Raw genomic sequence first — 17,765 nt, 5'->3', positions numbered from 1 at the left:
TTAGTCTAATTGTTGAATAGTATCTTGATCATGGTCCTTATTAGTATTTTGTTCTGAATCGTTATTTTCTTCAGTACTATTATCGTTACCATTATTAACCATCATGCCACCAGCTGTTAGTTGACGTAAAACTAATCGTTTATAGACGCCATTAACAGCTAATAATTCATCATGACTTCCCTGTTCTGCTATCAGACCTTTATCTATAACTATGACCTGAAGATAAAATAAAACACAAATTACTTATTGGTTTAGAAATTCTGTAATTGCAATTCAATTACTGATCATGTTTTACCATGATTTCTCTATTGATGTCAATGCTGACTTCTCTACTGATCATGAGTATGTCAAAGCTGACTTCTCTACTGATCATGTGTATGTCAATGCCAACTTCTCTACTGATCATGAGTATGTCAATACTGACTTCTCTTCTGATTAGGAGTATGTCAATGCTGACTTTTTTACTGATCATGCGTATGTCAAAGCTGACCTCTCTTCTGATCATACGTATGTCAATGCTGACTTCTCTTCTGATCATGCGTATGTCAATGCGGACTTCTCTACTGATCATGATTAGGAGTATGTTAAAGCTGACTTCCCTACTGATCATGCTTATGTCAATGCCTCAATGGCTTCTCTACATTTAAAGTTTTTGACAGTACTGACTTCTCTACTGATTAAGTGTTTGACAGTGCTGACTTCTCTACTGATTAAGTGTTTGACAGTGCTGACTTCTCCACTGATTAAGTGTTTGACAGTGCTGACTCCTCTACTGATTAAGTGTTTGAAAGTGTTGACTTCTCTACTGATTAAGTGTTTGAAAGTGCTGACTTCTCTACTGATTATGCATATGTAACTGCTGACTCCACTTAATCATGCCTATGTCCAGTTTGTTTTCTCAAGGGATCATGCGAACCCTATGGATCATGACTAATATATCAATGTTGACTTCTCTATTCTGTATTCTCTTCTAACCATGCATAGGTTAACTCAGACTTCTCCATCAATCATACATGTGCCAATGCTGACTTTTCAACTAACCATGCATATGCTCTTATCTATCACGCATAATATGCCAACATTGACTTCTCTACTGATCATACATACATACATATAAAAATAATGTATATACTAACCTTATTAGCATTTCTAACAGTAGATAATCTATGAGCTATAACTATTACAGTACGACCTTTCATAGCACGATCAATAGCTTCTTGTACTAAATGTTCACTTTCAGCATCTAATGCACTAGTAGCCTATAAATAAGTAATATATGATCATAATCATATAATCAACTAGACATTTTATAGTTCTAGAATAACCAGGTGACAGGTTTTTGATTTGCTCAATTTCCATACACTTTTCTTTCTTTAAAGGGACAGGTTTGAAATTTTTGGGGTTGATCAGAGTCTTGAATATATGTAAAAAGTCATCAGAAGTACTAGAAATGTACAAAAATCACATAATTCCTTCAAAAATACCTCAAACTAGGAATTTCACTTTTTATTTCTATATATGTCTTTTCTGTATATCACAAAGTATCCAGAAAAGACAAGTCATCTTTTTAACTTTCAAACACAGATAATTCTGGATATGCATGCATTTATTAATAAAAATGAGGAATTGTGGGATAGCAAAATTTAAAGAGGCTGGCCTTTACCCTTTATGTGTCAATATACATACCTCATCAAGTAATAATATAACAGGATCCATAATTAAAGCTCTAGAGATAGCTATACGTTGTTTCTGTCCACCAGATAGCCTAACACCTCTCTCACCAACTAATGTGTCATAACCACTCTCAAATGTTTGTATAAACTCATGAGCATTAGCCTGTTTAGCTGCTTCTACAATCTACAATAATTCCGATATATTGCTCAAATTCATCTAGTTGTGCTGTCATATTTCTACTATATTTCATTGTAGCAGGTTAACCTGGTATTAGCAACTTAGGTAATGAATATTCATGATGTCGCATGAGTTTCAAACCGTTAACACTAAGTTTAATTTGCATGAAACTCAAAAATAGTATCTGCAATCCCTTTCTAAAGAAAATGGTCCATTTGATTGGATGCAATGTATGATACAAAGCTATTTGGAAAAAGGGAACCAGGTTCCCATCTGCTTATTGATACAAGGACAGGGTTTAAGTCCTCTAAAGTTTTGTGGTAATACATGAATGTCTTACCTCAGCATCTGTAGCATTTCTACCATAAGCTATATTTTCTTTGATAGAACAGGCAAATAATGTGGGTTCTTGACTAACCATAGCAATCTTCTGTCTAAACCATTGAGGATCTAAACTAGTTAAATCTTGACCACCTTAAAGATAGGCAATATATTATACACTTAAAATTGACAAAAAAACATAGGTTCAGTTATAAAAGTTTTACCCTAGTGATGCAGGTCTTGGTGCTGACATATCATTAGGAGGGGAATATAAACCGATGCCCTGTGTGCTACAGGCTGTGCACATTAAAGACCCCTTGACAGCTTAAAATTGAAGAGTAGACCGGCAAAATTTCCCTCATTGCACACTGCATGGTATGTCTTATCTTTATTCAATCTCAATAACTAATGCAAAGTAAATTGAAAAAGAATGGTATATTTACCTAGAGAAATAGAACCACTATCAGGATCATAAAATCTTTCTATTAAACTAACAATAGTAGACTTGCCACCACCAGACGGTCCAACTAGAGCTACAACTTGTCCAGGACTAACAGTTAAATTAATACCCTGTAATACATATATCATTGTCATCCAAAAATTAAAGCTCATATTCTTTTTAAAGGACAATAGACAAATAGAAAGGACAATAGACAAATAGAAAGGACAATAGACAAATAGAAAGGACATAGACAAATAGAAAGGACATAGACAAATAGAAAGGACAATAGGCAAATAGAGAGGACAAATAGCAAGGGCAATAGACAAATAGAAGGGACAATATACAAATAGAAAGGACAATAGGCAAATGGAAAGGACAAATGAAAGGGACAATATACAAAAAGAAAGGACAATAGGCAAATGGAAAGGACAATAGACAATTAGAAAGGGCAATAGACAAATAAAAAAGACGGAAAGGAGAAGGGGAAGGAAAAATACAAATTGAAACTCCTACATGTACAACATAAATGTAATAATTAATAATCATTTTACCTTGATTACAGGTGTTTCTGGTCTTGAAGGGTATGTGAAGTGGACATTTTTAAATTCCACATCTGAAATACACAATCAGAGTTGATTCTCAAAATGAGCATTCAATTCAATTGTTGAAAAAAACATTTCAAGTTTGTTCAAGATGATGTTTGTCAAATTACAAATTTACTCTTTAACCAAAAGATATTTATAACAAGAGTGCAATAAACTTATGGTTATCAAACATAGGTCAAATATTGTTTCAGCAAAATTAATTTTTATTTGGAAAGGCATACTTTTATCCCATATTTCTCAAACTGTGAAATTATATGACAACAGATGAAAATGAAAACTTACGGCCATCAAACATAGGTAAAATATCACCATTTTCAGAGCTAACTAAAGGTTTACGATCAAATAACTCAAATATACGTAAAGATGCACCTAAAGCCTATAATAAATAAATATTATTTTTCATTCCCGAGTTTCAAATACATTCAACAAAATCTCTAGAGAAACAGCTTGATATTGTATAAAACATAAGAACAAGTATAATGAATGCTTATGAATACTATCATTAAGTACGCTATCCTATCTTAACTTTGGGTAACTTTAATGCAAAAAGAACATACCTGCATAAAATCACCATATAATGAAGACAGAAGAGCAAAAGCTAAAGCCACTTGTAATGTATACAGAAGAAAGGCTGAAAAATGATAGAGAATCAATGTAAAGATTTGAAGGCAACAATTGGTCCACAAGGATATTCTGTACTAGTTGTTGTTTGGTCAAAGCTTGGCAAGCAGCTTTCTAACCTTTTACATTCGTTCATATTAACTGTTTAACCATATAACCTTCTTACAAAAGCTTGATATCTGATACATGGCCTAAATCCTTGTACATGTATCTGTTCTATTTCTCAATTACCCTTAAAAGCGTAGCTAGTTCCTTGTTGGATTTTGGTGTCTTTGGCATTCAGGTTAAAAAATTCAGCTTGAAAGGTCAGCTTGGTGTCAACTATACAGACAACTTAAACATGAGAATTATTGTGCAACTTACATGTTAGGACACCTGGTGAAATACCAGTATTAGAATCTTGAGTATTTTCATAGACTAATTTACCACCATACCATAATACTAACAATACAGCACCATAGGATAGTAGTCCAATAGTACCATCAAATAACCCTAAAAAATTCAATGTAAAATTTTTTTATCAGACTTCTAAAAAACATTCATGCTCAAATGCTCTCGAGCCTTATTCTAAAAAATTTAACTTTCATTGCTGATTTCATTATCCAATCAGATTCCCATTTATTAAAATCTGGTTTTGGATCTTAGTTAAATTTTTGAGAATAAGGCCCTTAACAAACAATTCTTAATTATATTCATGCTCAAAGCTCTTAGTTCAACATTTCATCTTAGTGGTCAATCACGAAAATCCATTGAAAATCCAGCTTCATCATCCATGAAGTAATACCAAATTTATGTTTCAAAATGAAATGAATGGAATTTTACGTCCAACTCTTGAATTTCACATGTGCCTGTGCTTCCATGACAAGATTATTGTGTTGCCAACAGGATTTATGATATCAAACCAGTTTAAAATTTGTCGCCGATTGTTTAATCGTCTGCAAGACAGACCGTCCTCATCCAATCAGATTCATTTTCCTTTCACTTGCATGATCTGCACATGACTATTGACATAGACGAAAACCACAGGCTGGAGATTTTTTTGTCTCCTCGTGTGTCCGCAGCCGGTCGGTGAAACTCTTGACAAAGCTCTAGTTGGCGACAAAAATCATCGACCAATCTCATTCATATGCCCGAATTATAAAACACTTACCTTGAGCAGCAGCTAGCTTGGAGCCTTCTTTATAACTTTTATCAACATCAGAACCATAGGCTTTAATAGCTTTAGTTTCTCCTGAGAATGATCGCACAGTTCTTATACTAGAAATAGATTCTTCTGCTGTAGTTCCTGCGTCTGCTAATCTATCCTGAAACTCTTTTCTTACTTTCTTTAAATATCTACCTGTACAAATATAGATAAAGATTTGTATTATAAAAATTGACAGTGAAAAAATCTGTAAATAGTAAAGCTAAAAGGATAAATTGTCAGTAAATAATTATCATTTTACTGGATGTCACCTTCGTACTTCCAACATGATGAATTTTTTGTGTTGCCTCGTTTTGTGTTTATTTTGTGGCCAGCTGTAGAGATGGCATTGATAGTTCATATACAGTGTATTTAGTGTGAGGGAATGAAACACCATAGTATATGAAATATCAATGTAATTAGTATATACCTACCATATTGTACAGCACCTAAGGACACAATAGGTACTACTGCTATTAGTACACCAGTTAATGATGGATTTAATACAAACATTAATACCAGTGATCCGATTATTTGTAGTAAATACCGAAACAACATGGACATATTAACCTACAAAGAAAAATTGAAATACAAATCATATTTTCAACTGATTTTTTATTTAGATTTTCTTTCAGGAACAGAATAATAGTGTAAAATCAGGAAATTTCAAACTTTTATAACCATACTTACTGTTACTGCATTTTGTAAAACTTGTGTATCAGAAGATAATCTATTACATATTTCACCAGTTCTAAACATGAAAAAACAATACAAATAATTCTAAATGTACACTAAATGATTAATCTTATTGTGATTTGGTATAAGACACCCAATTTTTTTTAGGTTAAAACATGACTCAGTAATATGGTCATGTTAAACCATGATACAGTAATATGGTCATGTTGAACCATGACTCAGTAATTTATTTATTTATTACAAAGCATTTATAAAGCGCTTATCTAATAAAAATTACTCTAAGCGCTGATATGGTAATATGGTCATGTTAAACCATGACACAGTAATATGGTCATGATAAACCATGACGCAGTAATATGGTCATGTTAAACCATGACATAGTAATATGGTCATGTTGAACCATGACACAGTAATATGGTCATGTTAAACCATGACACAGTAATATAGTCATGTTAAACCATGACACAGTAATATAGTCATGTTAAACCATGACGCAGTAATATAGTCATGTTGAACCATGACGCAGTAATATAGTCATGTTGAACCATGACGCAGTAATATGGTCATGTTGAACCATGAAGCAACATGACCAATGACAATATTACAACATGAAGCAGTAATGGTCATGTTAAATTGGTCACAGTAACAATATTTTGATAAATTGGCTACAATAGTCTGGTCACAAGGGTTTTTTAACAAGATACGTTGGTCATATTAATTGAAATTAGAAATTAAGAATTCAAAAAATGATAAATAATTTATCATTACCTGTTTGTATCAAAAAATGCCACTTCCTGTTTTATAACTGACTTAAATAGATCTTTACGTAACCTAGCAACCACACGTTGGCCAGCGAGAGTAAATATCCAACTTCTGGCACTAGAACATAATGCACCGCCCATATATATAAATAATAAGATTAACACTGTATTATTTAACTCATCTGAAAGGAGAAATTATCTACATGTAATAAACATACCAATAGGTGAGATGGATTAGGTGCATCAAATCAAGATTCGCAATTTGTTTGATCAATCGTACCTTAGTCTCAGAAAGGAGCATTTTCAGTAATAGTGTGCAGTAATTTGAGCCTTCAAATCCATGTGTATCCATTATTATCCACGTTTGAATTTCAAAATGATGACTCGTCTTTTCTTGAGACTCTGCCATATATATAGAAAAGACATAATTAACCCCTGGCCTTTAAGGTAGCAATATTAAATGTTGGCATCTAATGTTCCATCATAAAGCAAAACTCTTAATTTGAAATACACTCCATTGTATGGAACTTTGCATTTGCATGTTTCATTTGCTGAACATCGCCTTAATTAAGAATAAAGAATAGTCAAGCTACTTGACTCTACTGATCTGAAATTTTAGTGTTTTTACCTACCCATATTCCTTTGAGCTGCATCTACAACTTTACCAAAGAACAGAGGAGCTACAATTTGTACACCACTTGAACCCAACATAGCGAAAAATGCTAAACTGATGATTCCCGCTTCCTATAAAAGTATTTTGAATATAGTATTATTATCATTAGAAAAGTTGAATATGCCAACTTTCTTTCAATTACCAACTGTTGATGCATCACTTCAGTATGCCATTCTAAGCTTAGACACTTTTTCAATGTCAGCCCTGAAATCTACAGTTCTAGTAAAAGGTCCCAAGGAAAATTTTAAAGGGATTGTAAAGAGGTTTTCTGAACTTTTCATGTATATCACTGATAGCATTAATTTGCACCATCCCAATTTTGAATCAGACGTCTGTGGTTCTTGCAATTCCACTAAAACTAACACGTTTTATGATGTCACTAGAGGGGAGCTACTGGAAACTACTATTAATATCTATGTAGTTCCCCTTTAGTGATGTCATAAAACACTTAGTTTTACTGGAATTGCAAGAACCAGACGTCGGAATGAAAATTTGAATGGTGCAAATTGATGCTATCAGTGTCCCGGATATACATAAAAAGTTTTGAAAACCTCTTTACAATACCTTTAACTTAGAAACAGGGATAAACACAACCTTTTTCATCTTACCTGCTCTATTTGGATTTACTGAAATAATGAGGAATTGTCTAAAAACAAAAACCATAGAAAGTGTTATTTACTTACAGGTTTAGCTAATTTGATCAATCTTAAAATATTAGCTTTTTTCTTGATAGGTTTGCCGTCTGCATCAACTTCCTCTCCATCATCATTCAACCGATGTAATATGCGTAAAACTTTTAATTTTCTCATGGCAACGAAACTGTATAAGGCACAGATAATTTGAATGAAGCTGAACACAAACGCACTAATTACTAAGGCATTATATGTGGGATGCATTATCCTATAGTCTTTTTTATTTAAATACGCATTTAACACTAATCCACCTTTAGTCGTTGTGTATGTAAGTACTGCAATGGCAATAAACACAATTCCAAAGTGAGCATATCTTGTCTTAGTCTTCAAGTCTTGATCAAAAGGACAGTTGGTGAATTTTAAGGTTAGTTCTTCCAGCCATGTATATAAAATCATATATAGAACTGATTTGATACTACATATTAAAGCTAAATCAAACACTGACTCAGTTAGATGAAAATGAACTATGTTGTCTACAAAATATTTTGTGTGTCCACCTGAAAGCAAAAATGAAAATTTATCAAATTATCTCCCTTGTCCAATACCACAACAATTACTTTTCAGGCATACTGTCAGGCATTACACAATGATAAATGAGAATATGTACAGTCTAACATTGTTGTCGTGCTCCTTCATGGTTTGCCATTTTCGGGGTTTGTTTGGGTCTTGAAAATATGTAAATAGTCTTCAAAACTTCTAGAACTGTATGAATAATAACATAATACCTTCAAATATACCTCAAATTAGAAATTACACGTTATATTTCTATATATGTCTTTCCTATAAAGGGCTGAGTATCAAAAGAAAACAAGTGGTCTTTTATATGTGGATAGTTTTGTTCAAGCAAGGATTTGAAGGCGCAAATTTGGATGGTGACTTGTGAACACTATTATTGATTAGCTTAGTTTCTGAGACTGGTCAAAAGGATGGCAAACCTGTCCCTTTAATTCCATAGTTAAAACTGGATGTCTGTTATTTTTCATATCTTAAAGAAAAAACCAGATTCTCACCTGTAAGCCATAATACAATAGATAATATACCATCAATAAATATAATAATTTTAACAATATTAATAAATCGTAAGGTAGGTAAAGTATAATAATGTTGGCCTTCTATAACTGTTTCACTATCATTATCCTGTATATCACCATTTTCTAAACTAACATATTTAGATCTTGTGGGTGACTTCTCAGTATCCTCTGGAGGTGCCATCTTGACTAATCCTGAAACATAGAGGGTAATATAAACTGGTTTGTTGGATATTGAACCCTGTGTCTTTTCTCCAGGCTATGAATATAGGTGCCTAAATTGCAGAGCCTCTTATAAAAATTTTAACTTTAAATTCATCATAAACATAAATCTTTCACAATCTTGGGAGATAATATTAAACTTATTTCTAAGTAAACTACTAGATTTGGGCTAAATTTTGAATTGCAATTCTGATTTTTTTTTCATATAAAGTAGAATAAAATCAAAATAGTATTAAACGATAGTGTAAAAAAGACTATGCACTGATGAAATTAAAAAATGTCAATTCCTAAACTATACATTTTATTTACTCTTAACTTTCTGAAATAATTGGTTGCCTTCAATTTACCAACGAAAGTTTGAGGACAGTAGATTCAAACCTTTTCACAACAGCAATTTTGTTGAAGCAAATCTAAAAACATCTCAATTAAAGTCCAGTGAAAAAGTCAATTATTAGACAAGAGCTCATCCAATATATTAATCTTAATATTAAAAAAATATCTTAAATTGATGAAAACGATATACATGTATTCAAATCAATATCACTTAGACCTACCTTTACTTTAGTTCCTATGATCTAATTCATATATATTATCATTAGGTGTAGATGTTCTGGAAGAGGCAAAATATATAAATGTCAATTAAGTTAATTTCTTCAGTTATATTCTGCAAATAAGCAAATGAAATTATGCCAAGTCATCCAAAGTCACATTCTGATGAAATATGAGATTTCTGAAGAAGCTCAGCATAGTATGACTACAATTCCTAAAATACACTGGAGCCTTTCAAACAAGCCACAATTTCAAATTATTATAATGATAATGTAGCCTAGGTAAGATATAGATCTAAGCCATTGGAGCTGATTGATCATTGAACAAACATAAAACTTACAGCACAGAATCAAATAGGTCAATGTCCATCCATGAATAAAGTATGCTATTTAGAATTAGGCCTAGATAATTTCTCTGAACTTAGTCCCATATTTTGACCCTCAATTTTTTTTTTAAAGATATGTCCTACTATTGACAATTTAGCCAACAGACATTAAAATGCCATACAACTACAATGCTTTTGTTTTTCCATCCATATATGGTCAGTTTTCTAATCAACTCTGGTTTAACGAGGTCTTCACAAATAACACCGGCCGTCCTACTAAATGACGATAGGATCAAATAAGTTATCTTGTCAGTGTTGCATCACATAACGTAAATAGAACTTGACACATATATCAGTCATCAGATATTCATTGATCTCTCAGTTCTAAGACATTTTGAATATTTAATTTCATTCAACTCTTGGTACCTGTTATCAGAGGACAACTCCAACCTAATGCCGGCAAAATAAAGAAGTTTGTTTTTTATGTAATGGTGATCCAAAATGGGACATAACTCTGATGGAACAAACGCTAAAGAGAAATCAAACAAATGCATAATTTTCTTATTGAGAGGAACTATAGACAAAAATCTTCATCTAAAAATATTCAAATTAAGGTTTTGCTCTATTGAGTCCCTTTCGTAATAATATAATTCACAATAACAACAGTTATTTAAAAATATGTTTACAAATGAAATATAACCATTCAACCACCTCTTTAAATCAATAGTCAAACCGGAAGTTTATTTAATAACAGTCTCGCAAACGGGCACCTGCTACTTCCGGCTTACAAAAACAGTTAATTTCATGAAAAGTATGCAAATATATGGATTGTATTAATTTTTAAACGGTTTAAATTACTAATTTCAATGTATTTAGTAATTATGTGTATATATTAGTACAAATGATCGAAACGTCAAATCGGTACCGAACGCCGTAACAAACATGGCGGACAAATGTTTTATTTGGATACGACTAGCAGGTTATTGTTAAACTATGTGATCATAATTGGATTATTGGGTTAATTGAGAAGCCAGCGATGGCGGAAAGGTATATTGACTTTGTTTTCCATTCATAGATATTTTATTTTTCTGTTTCATTCAAGAGAAACTGTCGAAAATAGAAGAACTTATACGGGCGTTTTGCGAGATGTATTTTCGGCAATCGAATCAAGTGTGTGAAATGACAGTTGAGCCAACCACTAAACAATTCATTGTAAATCACCGAATAAAAGCTAATAAAGGATTAAAATGATATAATTAAGAATTAAAATGTAGCTATTAGATTAAGCACATTAGAGATTGGTGATAAAAGCAAGTGTATAATAATGTTGAAATAAAATACACTAGCAAGACTTATTATTGTCATTGTTGAATATATAAATAGACAAATGATATTGATTTTACTTTAAGCCAACATATGAGTCAAAGAAATGCATAACATAACCATTGTCAAAGTTGAATGGCTAACCAACACCAACACAATCAAAAAGAAATGATATTGAACAATAACAAATTTTACTAATTAGTAGTAATTGAATAAGTTTTATGCATGGCCAATCAATAGCATGGGCATCAATAGCCTAATGTACACTACTCACTATACCAATTTTCACCACACAAGATGTTAATGCAAAATTAGAACTGTTTGCAATCATATGATTAAAACTTCACCAATGGATCTTGGGCATAAAAAAATCATATTCAGAGCAAGTTCAGATTTTAGGCCATGACAATTGTAAGAAACAGTTATCGTTTGGCGCAAATTGGTACTGTTCTTTAACATATTGAAAAAAGGTTTCATCTTTCTCAAATTATTGAAAAATGCAGAAATCATATGAAGATATTTTATTTTAAAATTTGCTGTGTGGTGAAAATTCAAGTGCCTTTTAAGTGAAGATAGTCAAATTTCACACTTCAGGACTAATATGATATCACTATATGTATGTCACAGAATCATTCATAATTTAGTAGGAAAAGGCTAACTGAAATTTTTTGTGTTGAGTTTACATAAAGCTGAAAAATAAGCTTGTCAATGTTTAAAATTAAAAATAGTAAGCTCTTAGTATATGAAAGTTTGATGCAAGATGATATCAAATATTGACTATGTAAACAACTATAGGGTTAAGGGCTATGTATGTAGATAATATTGTCATGTAGATGATATGGTTGTAGTTGATTGTGCTCATTCTAATTTGGATATTTCCTTATCTAAAGAGAAATGATTCTCAGTTGTTCACATTGGATTAAATTTGAAGGAGGGAGTTAAATTAGGTGGGGGAGAGGGTTACAATCCCAGGGTTAGTTGTCTGGTACTTATACCACTGCAATAGATTTATACACCACACCAGTATCTTTTTGTATCTTTAAATTCTACTATTAGCCAAAAAAAAGAATAAATAATGCTTTTTGAGACCTAGCTCTCCACTGATATTAATTTTATTTAATAAAATGACAAATAAGAATAATAATAAAGCCATAATTAGAATGGTGCAAATCACTGCTATCAGTGTCCATATTACACATACAAAGTTTAGAAAATTTCTTTACAATCCCTCAAAGATAAAACTTTGATTCAGAATTCCAAAGAGGAAAATCAGTAACCATTTACAGCACTTAAAGCAACATTGCTTTGTAAATGAACAGCCTTGGTACCAGATGTAACATTATTTACTGGTGGTCAGTAATTCTCTATATTTTATGCTCCATTACCTAGCTTGAATAGAATTATTGACACTAATTGTTATAATAGTATAAAGACCCAATAGAATTCCCCCTGTCCATATGTCATATTTATTTTTCTATCAATAGAGACTAAGCAAATAGGAATAATACATTAAAAGCTATATATTTATAATGAATTTTAAAAGTAACATTGAATAATATACAGTAAATATGAAGTGTTTTTTCTATATATTTTGTCCACTTTTTAAATTCTTTTGTCAGTTTAACTGTTGCTTATTATTGGTATAGATTTGTATTTGGCATAAAGGAATGTGCTAAATTTGTGAAAAGAGAATAGGAACTACTTGATCAATTTACTACTTCAAAGACATTTCATATTATAAGCGATATGACAAATATTCATTGCTTGATAAAGACCAGAGAACACTGGTCGAAACGTCTCTAAAATAAAGTTAGTAATTGTAATCCATAAGAATTGTTTCATTATGTATACTGGTATGTTACATTCATATCAGAGATCAATATTAGTTTTGCTCTTTTTCGATTTTTTTTCCTGTATGATTCAACAGATAATTCAAAATTAAGCTCTCACATTCAAGAAAAAGATTTAATGCGGTTACTGGTCTTTAATTTTTCGTCTTCGAACATTTCCTTAGATGCTCTTTTAGCCAAAAGTGTTAGTGTATATGAAAAGATGTCAAGTAAAATTTCAGATCATTTTGCTAGTAAAGTGTACAAAAATCAATACTGTACGTGTACCAAGTATAGGTTTGTACAATAACTAGGGTAGTTTATCTTCTCATTAATAAAATACACTACGGTAATTTATTGGCCTATAGAGTATTTCAGGATAGGAAAGAGATTTCAATTGATACCTTCTACTTGGTGTTTATGTACAACTTTCAATTTGATGTTTTCTTGATTATAATAATAATGGTTAAACTATTCAGAGACATTATGAATAGAATGAAAATCTTAAAGTGAGATTGTTGTCCAAAAGTTGCCCTCACACCATATCCATTACTAGGTTGTGCATAGTTGCAATTAATGAAAGTGGTCATGAGTTCCGAACACAATTTACAACTCAGTTACACGATAGTCGCGTTTGAAGTTTATGACCGCTATTCGTATTCACAGCCAGACGTAACTCATGATCGCTATGATGTGAGAGCCACTTTACTAACTGATATCTAGAGCCATTTAGAATGTGGCATATTTTCAAATATCTGGGAAATTTAGAATTTTGTCATGTTCTGGTCTCTTTTGCGTTCTCAAGGACATGTATGACCAATGGTGTCATATAGATATAACAGCACTTTGTGCACATGAACTTGTTAATGCAGCAATGGAATTGATGATAATAGACTTCTTTAATTGTTGAATTGCTGAAGAACCTGATGCAAGATAGTAATTCTGAAAGGAGATACGAATGGCTGACATTGAACTTGATCAGTTGCCATATGATTCCACTGTACTGAATTTTTTTGCGCACTGAATTCAATAATGTTATGTAAGCTTACAGTGTTTTATAAGCAGACTCCTCTGCATTTTATCTTGTTTCACTTTACCATATCCACCCTGAAATATTTTGACCACAAATGAATATTAATTCTTTTGATATTAGTCATTATAAGACAGAGAGAAGTAAGTCTTCTCATGGGTGTGTTAATTGATTTTCTAACACATCAAAGTGTTAAGTAATTAGTCAAGTACTAATTAGATATAGTATGTTTATAACCTGAGGACTATCTGGTTATAATGTTATATAACATTTAATGTTAGTTATAAACAATCACACTAGACCTACATTGGTTATTTATTATCTGTAGTGTGAAATAAATAAACACATTCATCAAAACATTACCAAGGACATTCTGATGCATCATTCAGTACAAAAATCTATTATAAATATATGATGCATGATAAAGTATTTGTGTGAAGTAAGCATTGTATGTATATAAGTGTTCAAGCACGTAGTGTCTTAAAGAGATAGGTAGGCCATTCGTTTGACCAAGCCTATCTTAGTCTCAGAAACAGGAATTTTTTAGCTAAGCTAATCTGTAATAATGTTCACAGCTTACCATGTAGTTTGAGTCTACAAATCCATGTGTGTCTAGAATTAATCATGTTAGACTCATCTTTTCTTGAGACTCTGCCATATATAGAAAGACATCTAATATACCGGTATAGAAAAAGAAAGAGAAATTCCTATGTATTTTTGAAGGAATTATACAATTTACATATCTTCAAGACCAAAATCAACCCATGAAAATTGCAAATCTGTCCCTTTAAAGAATGTAAATTTAGAACTAAAACTAACTGTATCATCTGATACCTAATTATTTCTCAGCTTCTTTGTGGACTGAACCTTTACCAACGAGTTCAGGTCTTTAAGCAATTCACCCAGAAGAAGTTTTATTGCCACTCTAAATTGGCCAGACCTCTTGGCATTGACCTGAGATTATCTGTACTCATTTACAGGTGGGTCGACTGGAATGGTGAAGGTCACCAGAATTTCACAACCTGACAGATATTTGAACCCATGACCATCATTTGTTTGTCTAACCAAGCATTATTCATTTTAATATTTCAACATTTTAACCATCTGTTTATTCTCTTCTTGAAGAAATTCCATTCTATATGTGCCTTAGCCTAAGACAGTCAGACAACTGTTTCACATAATAAACCAGATTAATCATGATGTAGGTTGCTTTGAAAAAAATAAGTCAGGAGTTTTAAAGTCACGTCGTAGTTTGTCTTAGTTTAAAAAAACCCACTAAGAAATAATTGTTTGTTAAGTAAACTAGGGCTGTGAAATAAAAATAAGATTGAAAACTTCCCTGATATCAAATAGGTTTTATAACAATATATATTTCTATAGACAAGTATACTCTCAAGTACATTGTCAATATTGACTTCCTAAATTTACCAAAATATACTTATACTTATAAAGTTGGATTGTCCCGAAATTCAAAGTATGATATGGTGACTAACGTACTGACAAGTTTTGGTGTCCATGATATGCCAACTCCTGACTCTTCAAATATTGTGCGCATTATTTAAGGGAATGAATTTTTCCTAATTTTATGGAGAGCAGGAGGGGAGCGCGTTACAAAATATTGAGGATACATAACAATTCACCGAAATATGGACAACTGGAATCATGAAGAAAATGACAACATTTTGTTAAAAGAAGTCAAGATTTTTAAGGAGGGAATCATACTTTAAAGTTAACCATCATATTCAGTGTAAAATGTGAAATTGATATGGTTGTAATACTTGAATTGAATTGAAAAGATTATTCATTCGGTACATTATTTTTGCAATTCTTTTTCAACTCTGGCTTGTCAACATAAAACACGACATGTTACACAAAATGAAAAAAATGTTTTTGACGGGATACATTTGTGTGCATACACGTCAATCTTATAATGTTATCATGACCTTGAGGAAATGAATGATGAACTTCATAGCGAGTGTATGACAATATCCATTCTTCACTCTTAATATTTATTAATACTTTATACAAAATTTAAGGGGGCTATGCTACATTTGCTTTACAACCGGTGCAATTTGATCTATTAACTTATTGTGCATTGCTTTGCATTGAAATTTGGAACATGAAACAAGAATGTAAAACATATTTTCAAGATGTGCCCTATAATGATCCTTAGACTGTCAAAAATAAAAAAAAATAGCATGGGATTGCCTGTTTTCATTAACCCAATCGGGTGCAACAAATTCGGACCCAAAAGTCTAATTCATTTTTTTTCTAGTCACTTCAACCCCATTTCTTTCCTCATGAATCTGTAATGAAGGCAATTTTTTTTAAAGGATATATTTGTAAAGAAAAATGACATTTTAATAGACTGTCATTATGACAATGTTGACAATAAACAGCACTTGAGGATTCATATTGTGGACCGTGACATTATCAACTCTTTTTTCTATGAGGTCAAAAGACTTAAACATCAAGTCAAGAAATATGAATAAATGTATTATAAGGTATTAAAATAGAAATATTAAGAGGCTTTACAGTTTAAATTTAATCATAGATGGACCTACTGTGATAATTGACGTCTGGTCCTAACCATTTTTTATATATTTTGTAAGCTAATGAATTTGTTTTGAATAAATGAATGAAAGAATGAATGAATGAGGAGTTTTGTGAACAGTTATTTTCAATAACTGCCAGTATTGGGAAGCAACAAGATTTTCACAGATCACTTTCAACTGACAGCAGCATAATTTTCACAGACTGCTTGTAACTGGAAGTTTCTGGATGCAGCTGGATTTCCACAGACTGCTTGCAACTGAAAGCATCTGGAAGCAACTGGATTTCCACAGACTGCTTGCAATTGGAAGCAACTTAATTTTCACAGTCTGCTTGCAACTAGAAGCATCTGGATTTCCACAAACTGCTTGTAACTGGAAGCATCTGGATTTCCACAGTCTGCTTGCAACTGGAAGCAGCTGGATTTTCAACGATAGAGTGCTTGCATCTGGAAGCAACATTATTTTCATAGACTTCTTGCAACTGCAAGCAACCAGAAAATCTGATCAATCTTTAAATTTCCTTCACCTGATTTCTTTGTGGACTGAATTTTTCTCCCATACTTTCACTTGCTCATGTTATCCCATGTTTTTGAGTTCATCAACTTACAACAATTGATATAGTAACCTGTAAGAAATCAGTAAATTTGGCATTGATTGATTTTTGTTATTTTTATTATTTCAGGTGGGAGTGGGTGGAGATTATTGAGCCCCAGACCCAGGAGCATATGTATGCTAACCTGACCACTGGGGAATGTGTCTGGGACCCCCCACCTGACGTCAAAATGTAAGTTTTCTTTTTCTACTTCAAAATGATCATTACTGTACATTTCACATACTTAAACTAAATATGTAATGAAAATATCATTACATTTCACTGTAAATATTTTAACACAACATTTTCATTACATTTTACATACTTAAATCATTTTGAACATTTTCATGACATTTCACATACTTAAATCATTGCGTAAATTTTCATTACATTTCACATACTTAAATCATTGTGAAAATTTTCATTACATTAAACATACTTAAATCATTGTGAACATTTTCATGACA

General features: G+C 31.9%; 1 protein-coding gene across 1 annotated transcript; it reads right to left on the bottom strand.

The window, feature by feature from the left end:
• Positions 1–9,057, bottom strand: LOTGIDRAFT_171935 (hypothetical protein; the record flags this gene model as incomplete). Its single annotated transcript, XM_009048504.1, has 16 exons — positions 1–216; positions 1,137–1,259; positions 1,687–1,857; positions 2,192–2,325; positions 2,616–2,742; positions 3,166–3,227; positions 3,502–3,595; positions 3,777–3,850; positions 4,204–4,332; positions 4,991–5,179; positions 5,458–5,593; positions 5,714–5,774; positions 6,488–6,662; positions 7,113–7,224; positions 7,837–8,342; positions 8,856–9,057. The coding sequence occupies 16 exons, from the start codon at positions 9,055–9,057 to the stop codon at positions 1–3; spliced, it is 2,511 nt and encodes an 836-aa protein (XP_009046752.1).
• Positions 9,058–17,765: the final 8,708 nt, after the last annotated feature.

The sequence above is a fragment of the Lottia gigantea genome (assembly GCF_000327385.1).
Source record: "Lottia gigantea unplaced genomic scaffold LOTGIsca_123, whole genome shotgun sequence".
Lineage (NCBI taxonomy): Eukaryota > Metazoa > Mollusca > Gastropoda > Lottiidae > Lottia > Lottia gigantea.
The sequence above is the reverse complement of the archived record's forward strand: the minus strand, read 5'-3'. Positions and strand labels throughout refer to the sequence as shown.